General features: G+C 46.4%; 3 protein-coding genes across 5 annotated transcripts in view; 1 reads left to right on the plus strand and 2 right to left on the minus strand.

Annotated features, from left to right (window-relative positions):
* The window catches only part of MKRN2 (makorin ring finger protein 2), a 39322-nt gene extending 36719 nt beyond the window's left edge, over positions 1-2603 (minus strand). The window contains exon 1 of the mRNA XM_069560985.1: positions 2436-2603. Within this exon, the coding sequence (XP_069417086.1) occupies positions 2436-2461 (26 nt within the window). The 5' untranslated portion in view covers positions 2462-2603. The remainder of the gene's footprint in view (positions 1-2435) is intronic.
* A 12395-nt stretch (positions 2604-14998) lies between these two features.
* On the plus strand, positions 14999-21391 carry MKRN2OS (MKRN2 opposite strand). The gene is made up of 4 exons (XM_069560996.1): positions 14999-15320; positions 18824-18873; positions 19630-19792; positions 21033-21391. Exons 1-4 carry the CDS (start codon positions 15103-15105, stop codon positions 21271-21273), a joined length of 672 nt encoding a protein of 223 aa, XP_069417097.1. The 5' UTR covers positions 14999-15102; the 3' UTR covers positions 21274-21391.
* Positions 18626-24021, minus strand: part of TSEN2 (tRNA splicing endonuclease subunit 2) — a 55832-nt gene continuing 50436 nt past the window's right edge. The window contains exons 13-15 of one of the 3 annotated variants that reach the window (XR_011250739.1): positions 20101-20195; positions 19029-19893; positions 18630-18935 (exon numbers count right to left, since the gene is read on the minus strand). The gene's annotated coding sequence lies outside the window, so the exon portion shown is untranslated. Of the gene's footprint in view, positions 19894-20100; positions 20196-24021 lie in introns of all 3 variants that reach the window. The other 2 variants (XR_011250734.1, XR_011250735.1) reach the window with 2 other exon arrangements.

Raw genomic sequence — 24021 nt, forward strand, 5'->3', positions numbered from 1 at the left:
CTGGAGCGAGTGGAATGTTGAGGAGTGAGGGGAGCTGACCGACAGCGCAGAGGTGTGAGTGGCCACTCTTGCATTCCAGGCAACAAACGGAATGTCTTTGTCCTTCAGTCTGGGAATCCTACCATTTAGCTCGTATTATAATGGAAGCAAAACGAACACAAACACTTGTTCCTGCTGACATGCAGCATAAACCAAAACCCGTCTGCATCCTGACATAAACCAAAAACAGGAGACCACCCAGTTTTAGGTCTGGTCTCCCGAACAAATCAAACCTTGCACATTTCATATAAGTTGCCAATGTCTGGAGATAAGACCTCAGTGTATAAGGCGCTGAAGCGAGAAGAGCTTTCCCATCACTAGCGCACTCACGGTAACCTGGCATTCTTGGTGCCACTGCCATTTTCCTATGTAAGTACGTCTTCTGTTTCTCCTTGGGCAAGGCAGGCCTTGCAAGCCAGACTCTTCCGCATCCCTTTGCAAGTAACCTTTTTTTTTTTTTAACATGGACCATTTTAAAGTCTTTACTGAATTTGTTACAATATTGTTTCTGTTGCTTCTGTTCTGATTTTTTTGGCCCTGAAGAATGTGAAATGTTAGCTCCCTAACCAGGGATTGAACTGGAACCCCCTACTGGAAGGCCAAGTCTTAAGCACTGGACCGCTAGGCACAGTCCCACTGTATAGTTTTGGATGAGTTTTCCTTTTTGGTATGAGCAAATTTAAAACTTTGAAAATTTCTGCAGTAAAGAAACTTTAATTTAGCATTTCCCGAACTTATTTGGGGGCCAGAACACCTACAAGAACACAAACTCTGATGCCACATGTGCCACCTGGAAGCTGAATAACCTTGGAAGTCACTTCACTGCTGAGGTTTGGTTGGTGATCCACGGAATGGTGTGTGTTGCTGGATGACAAGCAACATGGCTGGTAAGGAACCTCAAAGAGCACCCAGGGTACCGCCATCACTTCGTACAGAACTGATCCCTTCTCAACCTTCCAACCCACTCTAGTTTCTCTGTACCAACGTCCTGCAGGACACTCCTATCTGGGAAAACCAGAACCAAAGCTTTTAGATCAAGCCATCTCCTAGGATAGAAAGAACAACCCCAAGGTAATCTTGATTTACATTTCTGTTCCTAGAGGTCGATGTGAATTCGGGGCAAGCTTCAAGTCGGAGCACAGCTTCTGCTCATCTGTCAAATGAGACACCAGGCAGATGGGAGATTCTATTACAAAGCAGCGCAGACACAAGCACCCTTATGCAGACACGGCTTAGGCGGGGTAACTGGAATCTGGTATACTGGTATACAGACCTCAATGATTAAAGATATTGTCCAACAGGGGGAAGTTTACAGAAATATACATAAACATACGCACAGGTGCTCACAAAAGACCTTCTATTACAAATAACCTAGTGAAATTCTTTTCTATCCACACAAACTGCCAATTTCTGACAACAGCACATAGGCCTTGGATTAACTGGTTAAACGGTTAATAGAGACTAATGCTAACAGGAAACTTTTTACATCACACTTTCTCAACTATTCATAGTAAGGAAGAGAAGTAGTAACACAGATGATACTTAAAACTCTTCATTACATATAATCGAACCACACGACTATGGGGCTGGGTACCGCCGCCCATCATTGTGTCCCACACAGATTTAACTCAGACCAACTGTTAAAAGCTGTACTTTTCAGGTTCAGTAAGAGCAGGACCCCCAAACCTTCGAGCCACATCCCTGCCGAGGAATGCGGTGTTACACACACCAAGCTCCTTCTATTTAACGGGCGCAGTGGAGCCATCCGGTTTTGAATTTTCTAAAACTCCCCGTCCACCCGTTACCGCTGCATTTCTCCACAGAAATGGGTTTCTCCGTAAGGGGCGGCTCTCACTTACCCTCCGTCGGCCTGAGTTCCCTGCCCTACGAAACAGGAATAACGTCTGCCTAGTACGTTACTGTGAAGACTGCTGAACACAAGCCTTGGGGATACGCGGGAAAAGAAAGAAACTTCCAGCAAACGCTATTTCCCACACAGCAGCTTCCAACTCGCTAACTGTGCATGGGAGTTCTCCAGACACTTAGGAACCGAAGGCCGCTTCCGCAGGCCCTCACCGACGATGAGAGCCTACACCTGGGTGGTATCGCCGTGTGTAAACGACCTCCTCGGCCCCCTGGCTGCACAGCGGCGGCTTCGCCCCAGGTCTCGGGCCCACCTCCCAGCCCGCACGACCCGCCAGCGCGCTCTCCTTCCAGCCGCGCGGCGGCCGGCGCAGCGCCCGCGGGGCTCCGCCACGCACCGCCGGGTCCTGGGCACCGGCCCCGCCGGAGCCCGAACCTCGGGAGAGCCGCTTCCCACCGCCCCACTCCGGCTCGTCTCCCTGGCGCGGCGGAGAGGCGCGCGCGGGGAAGGACTCGCGGCGCCGCGCACTGACCTGCAAGTGACCTGCTTGGTGCTCATGGCGGTCGGATCGGAGGACCGTCGTGCGGCCGCCGCCTCTAGCTCTCCCAGCTGCCGCCGTCGCCGCCTCGGCCTCGGCCCTGCCCATCCCGCGGGGCCGCGTCACGCCGGCGCACGCCGGCGTCTCCGTGCCGCACGCTGCGGGCGCCGGCAGGAAACCTCGCCGCCGTCACAATTGGTTCCGCCCCGGAGTGAGGCGGGGCCAACCGCCCATCGCTGCACTCCTAGTCCCGCCTCCGCAGGCCTCCCGGGCGGGCGTGGCTCGCCTCAGGCCCGCGGGTTTTACGCCCGGGGGCGCACTGTGAGTCCCTACGGGTCTCTCCTTTTCTTCTTCACCATTCCTTAGCGACTTCTCGTGGCCTAGGATCACCTCAGCCCTCCCGCGGCCAAGCTCCCCCCTCTCCTCTGCGCAGTTCAATTCAGTGTCTCACACAGGAGAAGGCACTGGCACCCCACTCCAGTACTCTTGCCAGGAAAATCCCATGGACGGAGGAGCCTGGTAGGCGGCAGTCCATGGGGTCGCACAGAGTCGGACACGGCTGAGCGACTTAGCAGCAGCAGTAGCAGGACTGCGGCGCGCCAGGCCTCCCTGTCCATCACCATCTCCCGGAGCTTGCTCAGACTCACGTCCATCGAGTCGGTGATGCCATCCAACCATCGCATCCTCTGTCGTCCCCTTCTACCGCCTTCAATCTTTCCCAGCATCGGGGTCTTTTCCAGTCAGTCAGCTCTTCGCATCAGGTGGCCAAGTCTGACACTGTCTCCACTGTTTCCCCATCTATTTCCCATGAAGTGATGGGACCAGATGCCATGATCTTAGTTTTCTGAATGTTGAGCTTTACACCAACTTTTTCACTCTGCTCTTTCACTTTCATCAAGAGGCTTTTTAGTTCCTCTTCACTTTCTGCCATAAGGGTGGTGTCATCTGCATATCTGAGGTTATTGATATTTCTCCTGGCAATCTTGATTCCAGCTTGTGTTTCTTCCAGTCCAGCGTTTCTCATGATGTACTCTGCACGGAAGTTAAATAAGCAGGGTGATAATATACAGCCTTGACGTACTCCTTTTCCTATTTGGAACCAGTCTGTTGTTCCATGTCCAGTTCTAACTGTTGCTTCCTGACCTGCATATAGGTTTCTCAAGAGGCAGGTCAGGTAGCCCCAGAGTTTTTAAAGCTACCCCTTATCAAATAAAGGCAGTTTCTTTATCATTCTAGCTTTAAGACTTTTTAATAATAAATGTCTTGTTCTTTTAAATCAAGTCTGTTTTTCTCCTCTCTGAGAAAACCACACGGTCCTTTTTATTTGGTTAACGTATTGAATTATATCAATTGATTTTTCAATGTTAAACCAACCTGAGATTCCTCAGATATACCTCACTTGGCCATGATACATTATTCTTTCTATAAATCATCAGATTCAATTTGTCAATATTGTGTTTAGGAATTATGCATCCTTATCCTTAAGAGATATTATTCTGTAGTGTTCCCCTGTGATGTCCATGTCAGTTTTTGTAGTTGAGATGTGCTGGCCTCATAAAACAAGTTTGGAAGTCTTATCTCTTTTCTATTATTTGGAAAAGTCTATATAATATAGGTATTAACTTTTCCTCAAATATTTGGAAGATTCACCACTGAAGCTACCTCAGCTTGTAGTTTCTGGCATAAGCAGATTTTTAATTAAAGATTTAATTGCTGTCTTACATATGGGCTGGGCTTCCCAGGTGGCTCAGTGATAAAGAATCCACCTTCCAATGCAGGAGATGTGGGTTTGATCCTTGGGTCAGGAAGACCCCCTGGAGTAAGAAATGGCTATTCTTGCCTGGGAAATCCCTTGGACAGAGGAGCCTGGAGGGCTAGAGGCGATGAGGTAGCAAAGACTCAGACACGACTAAGCATGCACGCACGCACAATATAAGCCTATTCAGATTTTATCTTGTCAGGTTTGGAAAGCTTTTTTTCCCCTCAAGTAAAATAGTCCATTTCATTAAAATTATTAAATTTATTGTCATGGAGTTAATAATATCTTCTTTAAAAAACGATCTGTAAGCTCCTTTCATTACTGATACTAACTGGTATCTCCTTTTGTTACTGATGGACTTCCCCGGTAGCTCAGATGGTAATGCGTCTGCCTACAACATGGGAGACCTGGGTTCAATCCCTGGGTTGGGAAGATCTCCTGAGAAGGAAATGGCAACCCACTCCAGTATTCTTGCCTGGAAAATCCCATGAATGGAGGAGGGGCAACTTCACTTCATTACTGATATTATTTGGTATTTTATCTCTTTTTAAAAAATTCATTTTACTAGAAATTTATCAATTTTGTTAATCTTTTCAAGGGAGAAGCTTTTGACTTTGTTCATTTTCCCCACTGTAGATGCTTTTTATATTTCACTGATTTCTGCTCGTATCTTTACTACTTTTTTTCCCTTACATTCTTTGAATTCATAATGCTATTGTTTCTGGCTTTTTCAGATGGAACTTCAGATTATCAATTCTCAAATGTTCTTTTTTTGAGTATTTGAAGCTATAATTTTTCCCTCTAAGCACATTTTAACTGTGTTTCACAAGCTTTTAAGTCCTATTTTCCTTATCATTCAGTTCAAATATTTTCTAATTTTCATTCTTTGGCTCATAAGTTATTTAGAAGTGTTCTGCTTAATTTTCAAACAACTGAGACTTTCTAATTATCTTTTCCTCACTGATTTCTAGTGTAATCCCAGTGTGGAATTATCTGTTCTCCTTTTGGTTTGGTCAACAGTTGATTTCTACATTTTGAAGCTGTGTTTTAGGCTCAAATTTAATGCTTTATCTTTTTTTGTATTATACATTACTGAGAAATGTTCCTCACCCTGCTTAGCTGTACTTGTTAACCACGGCAGAGTTACATCAGTGAAAAAAGAAGTGTTACAAAGTGTCAAGAAACTCTTCTAATTTTAAAAGTAATTAGAAGAAGAATCTGGAGCTAAAGCGCCATTCTCATCACATATTCTAAGGACTGGACACACAAACTATTGAAACTGATTCAAGAAGTAGAAAATACGAATAGACCTCCACCAAGAGATTGAATTAGCAATCCAAAATCTTCCCACAGAGAAATTCCAAAACCAGTAGCTTCACTGTATCTGGGGGCTCAGTCATGTCTGACTGTTTGCGACCCCCGGGAACTGGAGCCCGCCAGGCTCCTCTGTCCGTGGTATTTTCCAGACAAGAATACTGCAATGGGTTGCCATTTCCTTCAGGAGAGGATCTTCCCAACACAGGGATTGAACCCTTGGCTCCTGCAATGCCAGGCAGATTCTTCACCACTAGCACCACCTGTGGAGTCAAGCTTCACTAGTGAATTCTACTGAACATTCAAAGAAGAATTAACACCAATTCTTTACAGAGTCTTACAAAAAACAGAAGAGGATGGAATGCCTCCCATTCTGTGAGGCCACTATTACACCTTGATACAAAAAGCAAACACATCACGAGATATACACCAATATACTTTATAAAGAGAAATATAAAACTTTTCCACAAATTACTAGCAAATGGAATGCAGCAATACAGAAAAAGGATTATCCACCATGACCATGTGAAAAGTATCCCTGGGGTCCAAGACCAGTCCAACATACGTAAATCAATGTAATTCACCATGTTAAAAGAAAAAATAATATGCTCATTTTAGTAGACGTGGAAAAAAACATTTGACAAAATCTAATGCCTTTTCTTTGACATTGCCCTTCTTTGGGATTGGAATGACAACTGACTGTTTCAAGTCCTGTGGCCACTGCTGAGTTTTCCAAATTTGCTGACATATTGAGTGCAGCACTTTCACAGCATCATCTTTTAGGATCTGAAATAGCTCAACTGGAATTCCATCACCTCCCCTAGCTTTGAACATAGTGATGCTTCCAAAGGCCCACTTGACTTCACATTCCAGGATGTCTGGCTCTAGGTGAGTAATCACACCATCATGATGATCTGGGTCGTGAAGATCTTTTTTGTACATATCTTCTCTGTATTCTTGCCACCTCTTCTTAATATTTTCCGCTTCTGTTAGGTACATACCATTTCTGTCCTTTATTGAGACCATCTTTGCATGAAATGTTCCCTTGGTATCTCTATAGTTTTCTTGAAGAGATCTCCAGTCTTTCCCATTCTATTGTTTTCCTCTATTTCTTTGCATTGATCGCTGAGGAAGGCTTTCTTATCTCTCCTTGCTATTCTTTGGAACTCTGCATTCAAATGGGTATATCTTTCCTTTTCACTTCTCTTCTTTTCACAGCTATTTGTAAGGCCTCTTCAGACAGCCATTCTGCTTTTTTGCATTTCTTTTTCTTGGGGATGGTCTTGATCCCTGTTTCCTGTACAATGTCAGAAACCTCTGTCCATAGTTCATCAGGCACTCTGTCTATCAGATCTAGTCCCTTAAATCTATTTCTCACTTTCACTGTATAATCATAAGGGATTTGATTTAGGTCATACCTGAATGGCCTAGTGGTTTTCCCTACTTTCTTCAATTTAAGTCTGAATTTGGCAATAAGGAGTTCATGGTCTGAGCCACAGCCAGCTCCCGGTCTTGTTTTTGCTGACTGTATAGAGCTTCTCCATCTTTGGCTGCAAAGAATATAATCAATCTGATTTCGGTGTTGACCATCTGGTGATGTCCATGTGTAGAGTCTTCTCTTGTTTTGTTGGAAGAAGGTGTTTGCTATGACCAGTGTGTTCTCTTGGAAAAACTCTATTAGCCTTTGCCCTGCTTCTTTCTGTACTCCAAGGCCAAAATTGCCTGTTACTCCAGGTGTTTCTTGACTTCCTACTTTTGCATTCCAGTCCCCTATAATGAAAAGGACATTTTTTTTTTTTGGTGTCAGTTCTAAAAGGTCTTGTAGGTCTTCATAGAACCATTCAACTTCAGCTTCTTCAGCATTACTGTTTGGGGCATAGACTTGGATTACTGTGATATTGAATGGTTTGCCTCGGAAACGAACAGAGATCATTCTGTCGTTTTTGAGATTGCATCCAAGTACTGCATTTCAGGCTCTTGTTGACTATGAGGGCTACTCCATTACTTCTAAGGGATTCCTGCCCACAATAGTAGATATAATGGTCATCTCAGTTAAATTCACCCATTCCAGTTCATTTTAGTTCGCTGATTCCTAGAATGTCGATGTTCACTCTTGCCATCTCCTGTTTGACTGCTTCCACTTTGCCTTGATTCGTGGACCTAACATTCCAGGTTCCTATGCAATATTGCTCTTTACAGCATTGGACCTTGCTTCTATCTCCAGTCACATCCAAAACTGGGGGTTGTTTTTGCTTTGGCTCCATCCCTTCATTCTTTCTGGAGTTATTTTTCCACTGATCTCCAGTAGCATATTGGGCACCTATCGACCTGGGGAGTTCCTCTTCAGTGTCCTATCTTTTTGCCTTTTCATATTGTTTATGGGGTTCTCAAGGCAAGAATATGGAAGTAGTTTGCCATTCCCTTGTCCAGTGGACCATATTCTGTCAGACCTCTCCACCATGACCCGTCCGTCTTGGGTGGCCCCACACGGCATGGCTTGGTTTCACTGAGTTAGACAAGCCTGTGGTCCATGTGATCAGATTGGCTAGTCTCCTGTGATTGTGGTTTCAGTCTGTGTTCCCACTGATGGCCTCTCTTAGAGCCTACCGTCTTACTTGGGTTTCTCTTACCTTGGACATGGGGTATCTCTTCTTGGCCGCCGCTCCTGACCTTAGACGTGGGGTATCTCTTCTTGGCTGCCGCTCCTGACCTTGGACGTGGGGTATCTCCTCTGAGCCGCTGCTCCTGTGCTGCGCAGCTACCGCTTCAGCAATACGTGAACCGTGAGCTTCCAGATGTTCAAGCTGGTTTTAGAAAAGGCAGAGGAACCAGAGATCAAGTTCCAACATCCGCTGGATCATCAAAAAAGCAAGAGAGTTCCAGAAAAACATCTATTTCTGCTTTATTGACTATGCCAAAGCTTTTGACTGTGTGGATCACAATAAACTGTGGAAAATTCTGAAAGAGATGGTAATTCCAGACCACCTTACCTGCCTTTTGAGAAACCTGTATGCAGGTCAGGAAGCAACAGTTAGAACTGGACATGGAACAACATGGTTCCAAATCAGGAAAGGAGTACGTCAAGGCTGTATATTGTCACCCTGCTTATTTAACTTCTATGCAGAGTACATCATGAGAAATGCTGGGCTGGAGGAAGCACAAGCTGGAACCAAGATTGCCAGGAGAAATATCAATAACCTCAGATATGCAGATGATACCACCCTTATGGCAGAACGTGAAGAGGAACTAAAAAGCCTCTTGATGAAAGTGAAAGAGCAGAGTGAAAAAGTTGGTGTAAAGCTCACCATTCAGAAAACTAAGATCATGGCAACAGGTCCCATCATTTCATGGGAAATAGATGGGGAAACAGTGGAGACAGTGTCAGACTTTATTTGAGGGGCTCCAAAAACACTGCAGATGGTGATTGCAGCCATGAAATTAAAAGATGCTTACTCCTTGGAAGAAAAGTTATGACCAACCTAGATAGCATATTCAAAAGCAGAGACATTACTTTGCTGACTAAGGTCCGTCTAGTCAAGGCTATGGTTTTTCCACTAGTCGTGTATGGATGTGAGCGTTGGACTATAAAGAAAGCTATAGATCGCTGAAGAATTGATGCTTTTGAACTGTGGTGTTGGAGAAGACTCTTGAGAGTCCCTTGGACTGCAAGGAGATCCAACCAGTCCATCCTAAAGGAGATCAGTCCTAAGTGTTCATTGGAAGGACTGATGCTAAAGCTGAAACTCCAATACTTTGGGCACCTGATGGGAAGAGCTGACTCATTTGAAAAGACCCTGATGTTGAGAGAGACTGAGGACAGGAGGAGAAGGGGATGGCAGAAGATGAGATGGTTGGATGGCATCACCGACTCAATGGACATGGGTTTGGGTGGACTCCGGGAGTTGGTGATGGACAGGGAGGCCTGGCGAGCTGCGGTTCATGGGGTTGCAAAGCATCGAACGTGACTGAACGACTGAACTGAACTGAACTGAATGCCTTTTCCTAATAAAAACGCTCAAAAGAACCAGGAAGAGAAAGGAACTTCCTCACCCTGATCAGGTCTTCTACCCAAACCCCACAGGTAACATCAAACTTAACGGTGAAAGACTGGCAGGTCTCCCTCTGAGGTCCAGAACAAGAAAAGGATGCTCACTGGTAACACCTCTATTCAACAGTACGCTGGAGTTTCTCACCAGGGCAATTAGGCAAGAAAATAAAGTTATTCCGACTGGAAAGGAAGACGTAAAACTATCTTTATCTGCAAATGGTATGATCCTGTGTAAAACTCTTAGAAGAAAGTACAGTCACAAATTTTCATGACACTGGATTAGGCAATGGATTCTTAAATGAAACACCAAAAGCGTAAGAAATGAAAGAAAAAAATGGACAAATCTGACTTCATCAAAATTTTAAAAATTTATACTTTAAATGATATCATCAAGAAAGTAAAAAGACAGCATTTAGAATTTATATAGGATATATATATATATATATCCAGAATATAGAAAGAACAACAAAGCACCAAAAAAGATTAAATATATAAAGAACAATTATAAACTCAACAATTTATATATACAAAAGGCCAACAAACGTGTGAAAAGATGTTCAGCATCATCAGTCACTAGGGAAATGCAAATCAAAACCATGACGAGGGACTTTCCTGGTGGTCCAGCGGCTAAGACTCTGCACTCCCAAAGCAGGGGCCCCGGTTCGATCCCTGGTCAGGGAACTAGATCCCACATGCCACAATTAAGAGTTCACATGCCACAAACCTAAGGTCCCTTGTGTGGAAACTAAGACCCAGCACCGCCGAATAAATAAACAAAAAATCCACACGGAGATACTATTTTGAAACCACTAGAACAGTTAAAAAATACAGACAATAACGAGTGATGACGTGGAGAAATTGGAACCCCCTAAAATTGCTAGTGGGAATGGAAAATGACATCGCCACTTGGAAAAAAAGTTTGGCAGTTCCTCAAAATGTTAAATATAGTTAATATGCAACCCAGAAATTCCACTCTTGGGTATGGAATCCAGAGAATTGATAACATATGCTCACACAAAAACTTATTTACATAAGTAACATATTACTTACAGTAATATGAAACTCATTTATAGCAGGATCATTCATATAACCCCGAAGTGGAAACAAACAACCAAAATGCCCATCAACTGATGAAATGATATTTAAAATGAGGTACATCTGTACAATGGAATATCATTCAGCCATTAGAAGGGATGAACAACCAATACACGCTACAACATGGATGAACTTTGAAAACATTATGCTAAGGAAAGAAACTAGATGCCGAAGACCACATATCAAATGATTCCATTTATATGAAATGTCCAGAACAGACAAATGCCTAGAGAAAAAAGGTAGTGGTCCCCAGGGGCTGGTGGGAACAGGGGATGGGGAGTGGCTGCTAACAGGCAGAGCTTTTTTTGAGAGAGGTGGTACAAAATGTTCTAAACTTAGATCAGGTAAAAACCATGGAATTGTACGCTTGAAGTGGATGCATTTTACATGTAAAATTTTATGTGAATTTTTTAAAAGAAAGGGGTATTGAAGACAAAGGGATCCAATATATAGAGAAGAGAGCTTCATAAAGAAAACCAAAACCGAGGAAACAGAACAAATCCTCAAATTATAATTTATGAAACCTTTCCTGAAATAAGATACAAAGCTCCATAGTCAAAGGACGCAGCACAAAATATAACAGAAAAGAAGCAGACTCAGATACAGAGAAGGAACCAGTGGGGAGAGGGACGTGGAGCAGGCGCGATACAAGGGCAGGGGATTAGGACCAACAAACTGTTAGGTATAAAATAAGCTTTAAGAAGGACTTCCCTGGTGGCTTGGTGGGTAAGACTCCACCTGCCAAGGCAGGGGACATGGGTTTGATCCCTGGTCCAAGAAGACCGCACCAGCTGCAGAGCTGCTAAGCCTGCGTGCCTCAACTACTGAGTCCATGCTTTCGAGTCTGCAGGTCGCAACTAACCACATGCCTAGAGCGTATGCTCTGCAACAAGAGAAGCCACCGCATTCAGAAGCCCGTGCAACAGAGCAGCCCCTGCTCGCTGCAACTAGAGAAGGCCGTCAAAGCAATGAAGACCCAGCACAGCCAAAAATACAACAGACTTTTTCAGAATAAAAAAGCTACAAGAATATACTGCACAATATGGGAATATCGCCAATATTTTATAACAGTTTAAGTGGATTATAGCTTTTAAAAAGTAGTTTTGTAAGTTAAAAAAAAAAATACAAAGAACACACCACAAGCCTGAACTGTGCTCAGTCATGTCCAACTCTTTGCAAGCCCATGGACTATGGCCTGCCAGGCTCCTCTGTCTATGGGATTCTCCAGGCAAGAATACTAGAGTAGGTCGCCATTTCCTCCTCCAAGACAAGCCTGAATAAGTCAATCCAAAAAGATAACCTCATGACATATCATAGTAAATCTATTGATCTTCAAAAGAAAAAAAATATCCTGTGGGCATACTGGTAGAAAACCACACAACTTATATGAGAAAGAAAATAAGTTACTTTGTCATCAGACTTTTGACAGCAGTGCCTTATACCAGGAGAAAATGGAATGAGATATTAAAGAAAATGTGAGCCAAGGATTTTATATCCAGAAAAATCGACCTTCAAGTATGAAGAACAGGGATGAATTATCCAAGAACTCACAACATTCTTCCTATGAGCTCTTCCTATGGAATCTTTTCTAGAATGAACTTCAGACAATCTTATAATTGCTAGAGACTGACGGAAAGATGAACAGCGTGCATGAAGCGAAGTCTGTGCTTAAGACTAAGCCTCAGCAAGGGTCAGAGGCCAGAGACGATTGTTTACAAGGGCAGATGCTCCGACAGTGACGACACAGGACCGACCATGTAAGGACACGAGAGAGAGATGGGGAGACCACTGCAAAAATAAAAGCAAAACCTCTCGTCGTGAAGAGAGGCGGTAGTATTTACTACTGTTACTCTTGAGATTGTGTCGAGTGAGATTTTCAGCATGGAGGAAAAGAGATAACACGCAGTACAGGAAAGGTTGAGTAAAAACACTAGTCCTGAGCTTGAACTGGAAATAGCGTTTAGTCTTTGTTTTGTCTGTGAGTTTCTTACCCTGTGGTGTTTTACCCTGCTCTGTTCACTGAAAAGATCGAGAAATGATTAAGGAAAAAAAAAAGAATGCTAGTGTATTAAAAAATGTTTATTAAGGCATAGGTCCCCTGTTTCTTTTCACGGGGCTAAAAATACCTCTTGGTATTAGTGTCGTGAAGATGAGAATATTCTCAGTGAACAACAGCGGTGGTTTCTATTAATAATGAACAACCTCAGATCCCTGTCCCCTGAGCTAGGTGTCCAGCTGTAACCTGTCTGCCTTCGCTGTAACAGGAGAAGGTTGGTTGGAATGATTTCTAAGGCCTTTTTTATTTCTGTGAGTCTGCTGAATATTCCATATTATTACACTGAATGTGTGCTTTCCTGCATTTCAGCATGCTGTAATTTATCTGAATGCAATGAGGAAGCGCTTCTCTGAAGCACTTTTACTTGCCTCGATACCTTCTCTGGGGGGGTCTTCCTTCTTCTCTGAAACCACATTCATCAGCAGGGGGCTGTCTAAGTGAAGTGTGTCACAATCAAACTTTGGGATCCTCTGCACATATCTGATATGCTGAGTTGGACTCACACACCTGATACTGTGAAGACGTTTCCAAGATGAGAGAAAAACGTGAATTTCAAAACAGTATACAGATAATTAACAAGAACCTGCTGTATCACTATACAGGGAATTCTACTCAATACTCTGTGATAGCCTATATAGGGAAAGAATCTAAAAAAAAAAAGAGTGGACATATGTATTAATATGTGTATAACTGACCCATTTTGCTTTCTACGTGAAACTAAGACAATATTATAAATCAACTATAATAAAAATAAGAAAAAACAGTATAAGTTATAACAACATCGGGGTTTGAAACAAAAGCACGTGGAAATATTCACTTGTCTTACCTTTTAGTTTTCTCCTGGGAATATAATACGGTGGGTGCAAAACTTATGAGAGACAATGGACATTGTCTTGTTTTCCATGTTTTTGTGCAGTTGCTTAAAGCTTTTGAAACTGAAGAGTAACAAACTGCATAGAGTAAAATGTATAGCTTGATGAAATTTTACAAACTGAATGCTCTCGGGTAATCAACACCTTCCTTGGTGGCTCATACGGTAAAGGATCCGCCTGCAATGGGGGAGACCTGGGTTCGATCCCTGGGTGGGGACGATCCCCTGCAGGAGGGCATGGCAACCCACTCTAGTGTTCTTGCCTGGAGAAACCCGTGGACAGAGGAGACTGGTGGGCAACAGTCCATGGGAGTTCGCAAAGAGTGGGACACGACTGAGGGACTGACTGTCAACACCTAGACAGTGAATCAGCTCCACCCCGGGCCCCAGGGCCCCTTCACGCCCTGTCCCGGGCAGTATTCACCACCTCGGGTGACCACTACTCCTGTTCCTGTGCTGTCAGTGTTTTAATGAGCAAGATTCCGTCTACAATACAAAATATCACAAGAAAAATAACAGAGTAAGTGCAAGTCTCTCAGTCATGTCCGACTCTTTGCAACCCCATGGACTATACAGTCCATTAAATTCTCCAGGCCACAATACTGGAGTGGGTAGCCGTTCCCTTTTCCAGGGATCTTTCCAACCCAGGAATTGAACCGGGGTCTCTCGCATTGCAGGCAGATTCTTCACCAGCTGAGCCACAGGGAAGCCCTAATAGTTAAGAGATTTGTTGAGTTGCTTAAGTCATGTCAGATTCTTTCGCGATCCCTTAGACTGTAGCCCATCAGGCTCCTCTGTCCATGGGATTTCTCAGACAAAAATACTGGAGTGGGTTGCCATTTCTTTCTCCAAAGGATCTTCCTGACCCAGGGACTGAGCCCTCATCTCCTGCATTGCAGGCAGATTCTTTACCGCTGAGCCACTGGGGAATCCTTGAAAGGAAGGATCCCATGTATTTATTCAAGACCCAAATGAGACAACAACCTATTCTAGAAAACCAAAAGTAAAAGTGGATCTCTAACTCCAAGAAGCTCACGGACATTGACAGCTCTAGTAGAAACAAATATTGTTCAGTTGCTCAGTCGTATCCGACTCTTTGCGGACCCCACGAACGTCAGCATACCGGGCTTCCCTGTCCTTCACTATCTCCTGTAGTTTGCTCAAACTGATGTCCACTGAGAAGCAATCACAGCACTGCCAATGCAAGGGGATGCTGGGGGAAGCTGAGGAAGATTTCACAGAAGAGTAGGGCTTTGGAGGATAAAGAGGAGCTGGATGTCGACTGGGGGAAAACGTACCATGGCTAGAGAGACGTGCTGTGAGCACGGATGAAACTAGCTCTTTAAGACACAGGGGAGGCCTGGTTACAGGTTAACTCTAGCTGGCTTGGCCTGAAGCCGCCCCGCAGAATGACATCACAGCTCTCAGGTTACTTGGAAGCAGGCCATTGACTGGCTGAGTTAACGAGGAAAAGGAAGTCCGGGGAGCTCGCCCCTGCCGGCCCGGGGCAGGGCAGCCATGCAGTGGCCAGAGGCCGGGAAGCTTATCATCAAGTTCAACCACTGTCAGAAGTGCATATACAGCTTCGGGCTGCCAAGGCGCTGCCCCCTCTGCGGGCAGGATGTGGGCTCCAGGAGGCTGGAGGAAGCGCCCGTCAGCATCTCTGAGCCGTTTACCGACGGCCATCGAGAAAAGTGCTCCTTCCTCCTCAGGCCGACTCGAGGCACGTTTCTCAGGTACGCTGCGGGGCGTGCTGCGCTGGACTCTGCCAGGTTTCCCTTCGCTGTTTCGGTCGCCTCATCTTTCTTTTTCTAACATGCACTCTACGGCGTGAGATCCGGTGGATCATCTATTCAGTGCTTTGGAGTTAAACGCTAAGACATAGGCCTCTGTGTTTCACAAGAGTAGAAGGGTGCATACGTTCCCGGGGCTTCCCTGGTGGCTCAGTAGTAAAGAATCCATGTGTCGATGCAGGAGGTGAACAAAACATGGGTTCAATCCCTGGGTGGGGAAGATCTCCTGGAGGAGGAAATGTCAACCCACTCCAGTATTCTTGCCTGGGAAATCCCACGGACAGAGGAGCCTGGCAGGCTACAGTCCATGGGGTTGCAGAGTCAGACATGACTGAGCGACTCAACACCATATACTTTTCTGGGGTAAGTGCAAGAATATACAAAGGTCAAAGCTGCTTATACAATTTTAAGAGAGAGGAATCAATAGACTGGAGGTTTTTTTTTTTTTTTTTAACTCATAGATTTCATATGAAGAGACTCACTGGGAAAATGACTCAGCAGCTAATCTCATCAAAACAATACCTTTACTTCGAGTTAGTTTGTAACATTTGTGACAAGCAGGTACTCAGCACAGAGCCTGAAGAATGGCCACTTACAGACCATTTTCCAGGGAGGTGCATTAAACTGAGACAAGCTGGTCTGCTTCAACTGGAGATGCCACCGGACTTTCAGAAACATTTTAGAAATCAGAAGAAAGGATGGTGGCTTCTCCGAGTCTTGAGTTGACAGATGGAACTGAAACTGGCGCTACTGCAAGCCAGGGTTCAAGAGGACACAGGTGCTGAGTGAGCTCTGGGAAGCGTGTCCCGCACTCCATCGCCGTCCAATGCCCGGACGGTCCTGCCTCCTGAAACATGCCCTCGCCCGAATCCCTCATGCTGCTTTGGGACTAGAAAATGGGACCTGAGTGCTTCTTTGCTCACCAGCACCCTTAATCAACCCCCTTCCTGTTCCTGTGGGGATGAAATGAACTGACGTGTGGAGGAGGCACGGATCAACATTAGAGGCAGAACAGACTGTACCCCGACCCTTCCTTGGGGAGGCTGCGGGGTGCAGAGAGGAGTGTGCAGGCTTTGATGCCAAGAAGCCCCCGGTTTCTGCTCTGCTTCAGACGAGCTCTGGGACCCTCATCTGTTAAATGAGGACCCATCGACCTTGCACAGTTGTGTGGGTCAGCAATAAGGCCTATCAAGCTGGCAGGCATGGTGTTGAACCAAACTGCTCCTTCCCATCCTATTCTTTCATACTCAGCTTGGAAGTCGACTGTTAGAACCTTCCTTTCCACCTTAACCAGAACCATGACGCTCAAACAGTGAACAGCTGCAGCCCTGCTCTCCAGAAATGACCCAGCCGGGGACAGGCTTTCAGGCTGGCCCCTGGAAAGCAGTCATTTCTTCTATGACGTGCTAGTGATAGTGACAGGCCTGGCTTCCCTTGGCAACAGCAGGAAGGAGGTGGTGGTGCTGAAACCGGCCGTGTGCTGAGGCATCTTCCTATCCCCTCAGGCACTCAGGCCAGGAACTGCAGAACCCAAGTAGCAGCCCCCTGCCCACCAGACCCTTGAATACCAAGTTCCAGATTATTTCCTTCCCTCTCGTCCTATTACTAAACTCTCAGAACCGGCTCCCACAACCCACCTTGAGACAACTTCATCTACTTCAGCAAAGAGAACCAGCAGGGACTCGACGAATCGCCAAGGCTCTGGTCTAACCAGATGAGGCTCCCGCAGGGCGGCCACATAACGGTTGCGCAGGTTGTGGACTGCACAAAGGCACCTGGCCTCTTGTACACTGAAACTCGGCCGGAGTCCCACTCACCCTGGGCAGAACTGCATCTGCAAGAAGAAGGGTCACCTTTTCTTAATTTGTACAAAAGTGTCATATGGCATAGGGGTGGCCTGGCCCCCTGCCCCTCTCACATGGTTCTCTAACACCTTCCAGGCTATCAAAAACTTGCTAAACTAAAAATGTCCTCTCTGGAAGCAAGTGAACTCGGTGAGGCAGGGACCTCATCTTATTTCCCACTGGGTACCTGGCCCTTCGCTACAAACGACCGGCCTGCAGTTGACACCTGTTATGTGACTGAAGCGGCTGAAGGAAAGGGAGGAGGGCGGGAGTGGGATGGACCCCTGGGATTCAGGTGGGAAACGGGGGCTGCAGACACGGGGAGCGCGCGTCCAGGGCCAGCGCTGTGACCAGCCGCTCAAGACTGCCTGCCTTTCCCAGCTTCATTCTCAACCTCTGAACTCGCAGGATCGCAGAAAACTCACAGTGGCTGCAACAGGACAACTCTGGGTGTTGGGGTTTGGCGGGGGGAGAGTTCCTCTGAAGAAGATGGAGCAGTCGTCTGTGTCCTTCCGTGCATGCTAAGTTGCTTCAATCGTGTCCAACTCTGGGCAATCCCATGGACTGTAGCCCACCAGGCTCCCGTTCGCAGGATTTCCCAGGCAAGAGTACTGGAGTGGGTTACCATTTCCTTCTCCAGAGGATCTTCGCCACCCAGGGATCGAACCCGTGTCTCTTACGTCTAACCTGCATTGGCAGCTGGGTTCTCTACCATTAGCGCCACCTCCGTGTCCTTGGGCCATTTTAAAGCCCAGGACTTCTTGCTTTAACAAGGAACCAGACATCCAGACCTGTGATCTGACGAAAGAGCTGTCATTTAAAAGTGACCTGGTTCATGGGACACCTCTGCGTGGTGGCACTCAGTAGGCATTTTACCCTAACAACCAGCTTGCTAAGAGGCTTATGCTATTTCCATGTTAAAGGTGGGAAAATCTCAAGGTGAGTAATGATCTGGGATCCTGTATGGAGCTTGAATCACCTGGAGCTGTACATCTAATGTGAGGGTGGGGTGAAGAATCACTTCAGGAAAAGCGAGTATGGTCACAGGCTTCAGGAAACAGGTGGTTGTTTCAGAGGTAGACGCCCACTGAGCTGCACTCACGACCCTTTCACCCGTGTGTTGAGGAACTGGCTCCCCTCAACACACGAGGAAGGAGGAACAAGAAACAGGGAGCTTCCTCGACAGCTGCCTGCCAGGTGGACCCCTCTGCTGCGAAGCCAGGCGTCAGGTGGCTTCTTGCTCCAGCAGAGCGGGCCCTCCAGCACACTCACTTCAGGACTGGGGGCCAGGAAAATCCAGCGGGGTCACGGGGCAGTGGCTTTCCTGGTGTTTCCACTCAGCTGGCCGCTGGAGCCGAGTTCCGGTACCAGCCAAGAGGGGGGGGGCCATCACTCTCTGCCCACTTTATTTTTTATTTATTTATTTTTTTAGTTTTTTATTTTTAAAATTTTAATATCTTTAATTCTTACATGCGTTCCCAAACATGAACCCCCCTCCCACCTCCCTCCCCATAACATCTCTCTGGGTGCCCACTTTAAATACCAACTCCAGCTGCCAAACGTGTGCACGTGAGACAACCGGAACGCACTTGTGTCTTTCAGGGAGTACGACGGAAGGTCTGATCTTCACGTGGGAATAACCAACACGAGTGGTAAGTGCATTCTCACAGCTCAAGAAGTTCCCACGATACCCAGTTAGGAGAGAGCAGTATCTCTAGACAAAAAGTATTGCAACAATATCACAAACAACCCTCAGTATCTGAATGCTCTCAAAGGAGTGTCTCCAAACATTCAAACCAGCACCAACCTGTGAGCCTTTCTGTTAGATTTTTAAGACAAGAAGAAACAGACATCCAGAGATCAAGCTGTCCAAGCCCTCCTCTTGCGTTAGGAGCAGACCCTCTGCTCTCAAAGCCATACTCAGCCCACTGCCACTGGGTGCTCCCACTTCAGGGGCCAGGCAGGGACCTCAGCGATAAACTGGTGGGGAGGGGGCACAGCAGCTGAACACATGGTGGGGCCTGCAAAGGTCTGCTTCAAAAAAGATCAGAGAATGCTGACACTGAACAGACAGCGAGGACTGGGTTTTGAACGCAGTGACTGGTGTGAGCGTGCCAAGGTGCACCGGTCTTTGTCAAGAGAAGCCTGCTGCTCACTTAAGGAAACCAGACAGACCCCTTTGTAAACAGAGCTTCCACAAGAATCACTGGAGATGACAATCTCAGGCCGTCTTACTGTCTCGTTTCTCTGGGGCGACCTCGGGTGCGGAGAGCAGGGGAGGTAGATGGTCCCCGGAGGAGGGGCGTGCCAGCAACCTGGTTTTCTGTTGGGTGCAGTCACCCTGATGGTACTGGGGGGGGGGGGGCGTTTCCCCTGATGCCTCTGCGTGACTGTGGTTTTGGCCGCAGGAGTCGTGTATAACTACACGGTACATGGTGTCCAGCGAGACAAGGTGGGCTGGGAGCAGAGTGTGAGCGTCCCACTCCTGCGGCCAGGCCTGTTTGGACTGCTGGATCAGTGGGACAAGTACCTGGAGGACTTCTCCGCCACGGGGGCCTGGCTGCCTCACAGGTAGGACAGGGCCCTCCCTCACCGCCAGGTGTGATCCCAGCTCCCCGAGGACTCTGAGCTGCCCCGGCTTTCACGTTGAGCCAGTACCCGGACAGGTGCATCTGTAACAGAATGAAGCAGGGGTTGAATGACTGGGGTTTTCTGCAGAGGTGAGCCAGCACTCCTTTACACATTAGAACCACAGCACTCTACGAGCTTTGAAAAGGACCAGAGCTTAGTACTGAAGTTATTTTACTTATTTGATTAGGTATTTTTAGATACTTGACGTTTAACAGGCCTCCCCAGTGGCTCAGTGGTAAAGAACCCACCTGCCAATGCAGCAGACGCAGGAGATGCGGGTTCAATCCCTGGTTCGGGAAGATCCCCTGGAGGAGGAAATGGCAACCCATTCTGGTATTCTTGCCTGGAAAATTCCATGAACAGAGGACCTTAGCAGGCTACAGTCCATAGGGGTTGCAAAGAATCAGACACAACTGAGCAACTGAACACACACAAGACATTTAATAATACATACAGCAAAACCCATAGTCTTATGTTCCCTTAAAAAAAAATTTACATGATGTTCAAAATGTAAACCTATCTAAAGCTCCCCGCGTGTTGAGCTTCAGCTATTTTGAAATTAACTTCTCGATTCCATGACCCCTTGTCACTGTAGAAGAGGTATACAGTAACGCTTGTAGACTTGAATTGTTCTGACGCTTTCCTTGAAATAAGTTTAGACACTGTTGTTTAGTTGCTAAGTCGACTCTTTGCAACCCCACAGACTGTAGCCCTCCAGGCTCTTCTATCCATGGGATTTCCTAGGCAAGAATACTGGAGCGGACTTTGCCATTTCCTTCTCCAGGGGATCTTCATGACCCAGGGATCGAACCAGCGTTTCCTGCACTGGCAGGCGAATTGTTTACCACTGAGGCACCTGGGAAGCCCTTAAACATGGTGGGATATCATAAGACACGGAGTTCCACTTCTAGAAGACAGGTCTTCAGGGAAACTGAGTTCCCCCAATTGGCGCTTAGCTGTAACCTAAGTCACCACTCTGGACATTTCGGTGAGTCGTTTCTGCACTGCAAGCAGAAATGCACCCAGATGCCAAGTGTCCCTCAGAACCGCACTCTGGATGCTTTGCCATCCAGGGGCCCGGCTCACGTGGGGGCCCAGCTCGCAGAGGGATTAAGACGACGGAAGGCTTTGGGCAGCTCAGGGCTAACCCTTGTCTTCTCGACGCCCTCGCCCTTGTAAGGTATGAAGAGGACCACCACAACTGCTACAGCTACGCCCTCGCGTTCATTAACTGCGTCCTGGCCACAGAGGGTGAGGAGCAGCTGGACCGAGACGAGTTCACGGAGAAGTTCGTGGTCCCGAGGACGAGGAAGGCTTCCAAGTACATCACGCTCTACCGCGCGATAGAAGAGCGAGGCTTCTATGTCACCGACCCCCCTAGTCCCCAGACGGGCCCACGCCCGGGAAGTGGCTTGTGCTGAGCGTGCGGTGCTTGAGAGCAAATGGGACAGGAAGGGGTGTCTGGGGGTTCCTGCCTGGAACAGATGCTAGGTTTCCACATGCCTTAAACCGTGGTTAATAAAAAAAGTTACAGCTTTCCTTTCTGCCTGTTTCAGCCTCCTGCAGTGAAAGAATTTATGATATGAATAAAAAAGGCCCTGGGTTTTCAAGTTGTAGAAGAGGGGACAGAGGATGAGATGGCTGGATTGCATCACCAGCTCAATGGACACGAGTCTGGGTAAACTCTGGGAGCTGGTGATGGACAGGGAGGCCTGGCGTGCTGCAGTTCATGGGGTTGCAGAGAGTTGAACACGACTGAGCGACTGAACTGAAATGCTACCACCAAAATGCCTTCCCTAGTAGTTCAGGGTCCATGTTAAGCATGAAGTGGCGGCATGTATCTTTTATCCACAGAGCGGTGAAAACTCTTCCTGTAGAGTAACTGGCGCTGAACAAAGTCACCTTTCAATGTGAATCCAGAAAGTGGGGATTGATAGGATGGTGCCTCAGATCTTTACAGTTTTATTTAGTAATGAGTGCCTTCACATTGCTGTTTTTACAGAAACAGCACATGGTAACAGTCCATAGCGTTGCAGAGTCGGACGTGACTGAGGAGACTTACCACACACAGCTTTTTAATAATCAATAGTAGGGGGAAAAAAAAAAGAAAGAAGGTCTCAGAATCTGAGCTGAGAATCGGGCAGTCTCCTGAACCAGACTTTGCGTGTCTATGCCCACAAACGGGATTGGGAATTTCTCAGTCAGTCCGTTTTCCTCTCATCTCCTGGCCTGATGTGAGGAGCTGGGGGGTGTTGGGGTTATCAGAGCAACACACCTCCTCTGCCTACTGAAAGTGTGGAATTCAGACACAATGGAAGTCTGTCTTCTTTCTCTAACACCTTCAGGAGGAAGGGGACAACTGGGATGGGTAACCATAATGATTCTTAACAAGCACATTAGGATTTTTATACCCAAATGATTAGACTTGAGCCAGTGAGCAAAACATCTCAGAGTTCGTCTTTGGAGAATGCTTCCAGAACTCTTTGTTTCTGACCAACCTGATAAACTATTCAGCTAATCTTATTCCCCAGTGTGGGCACCAAATGATGTACGAGTTCCAAAACCCAAACCCATCTGCAAAGTACCAATAATTACTTAGTAATAAACATATCTGGGGTTTCCCTGATAGCTCCCTGAATCTGCCTGCAGTGCGGGAGACTTGGGTTTGATCCCTGGGTTGGGACAATCCCCTGGAGAAGGGAAAGGCTACCCACTCCAGTATTCTGGCCTAGAGAATTCCATGGACTGTATAGTCCATCGGGTCGCAAGGAGTCAGACATGACTGAGTGACTTTCACTTTCAAACATATTAAAGCACTACACTGAATATGCCAGCAAATTTGGAAAAGTCAGCAGAGGCCAGAGGACTGGAAAAGTCACTTTTCATTCCAATACCAAAGAGGGGCAATGCCAAAGAATGTCCCAATTACCGTACAATGTCACGTGCTAGCAAAGTAACGCTCAAAATCCTTCAAGTTAGGCTTCAGCAGCATGTGAACTGAGAACTTCCAGATGTACAAGCTGGATTTAGAAAAGGAAGAGGAACCAGAAGTCAAATCATCAACATTCACTGGATCATGGAGAAAGCAAGGAAATTTAAAAAATATATACACTTGTGGTTCATTAACTACGTTAAAGTCTTTGACTGTGGATGACAACAAAGATGGGAACACTTTACCTGCCTCCTGAGAAATCTGTATGCAGGTCAAGAAGCAATGGTTAGAACCAGACATGAAACAATGGACTGGTTCAAAATTGGGAAAGGAGTACGTCAAGGTTGCCTATTGTCATCCTGCTTATTTAATTTATATGCAGAGCACATCGTGTGAAATACTGGGCTGGATGAATCACAAGTTGGAATCAAGATTGTCAGGAGAAATATCAACAACCTCAGATAAGCAGATGATACCACTCTAATGGCAGAAAGTGAAGAGGAACTTAAGAAGCCTCTTGATGAAGGTAAAAGAACGGAGTGGAAAAGCTGACTTGAAACTCAATATTTAAAAAACTAGGATCATGGCATCTGGTCCCATCACTTCATGGCAAACAGAAGGGGGAAAAGTGGGAGCAGCAGCAGATTTTATTTTCTTGGGCTTTTAAAGCCACCACGGACTGTGCCTGCAGCCATGAAACTCAAAGGTGCTTGCTCTCTGGAAGAAAAGCTATAACAAACCTAGACAGCATATGAAAAAGTAGAGACATTATTTGCCGACAAAGGTCCATCTTTGGACCATAGTCAAAGCTATGGTTTTTCCAGTGGTCATGTATGGATGTGAGAGTTGGACTATAAAGAAAGGTGAGCACCGAAGAATCAATGCTTTTGAACTGTGGTGTTGGAGAAGACTCTTGAGAGTCCCTTGGACTGCAAGCAGATCCAACCAGTCCATCCTAAAGGAGATCAGTCCTGAATATTCATTGGAAGGAGTGGTGCTGAAGCTCCAATACTATGGCCACTTGATGCAAAGTCCTGACTCACTGGAAAATACTCTGATGCTGGGAAAGGCTGAAGGCAAAAGGAGAGGGGCAGCAGAGGATGAGATGTTTAGATAGCATCACCGACCCAATGGGCACGAATTTGGGCAAACTCTAGGAGACAGTGGAGGACAGAGGAGCCTGGTGTGCTGCAGTCCACGGGGTCACAAAGAGCTGGACAAGACTTAGTGTATGAAC

This window comes from Ovis canadensis, chromosome 19, assembly GCF_042477335.2.
Source record: "Ovis canadensis isolate MfBH-ARS-UI-01 breed Bighorn chromosome 19, ARS-UI_OviCan_v2, whole genome shotgun sequence".
NCBI lineage: Eukaryota > Metazoa > Chordata > Mammalia > Artiodactyla > Bovidae > Ovis > Ovis canadensis.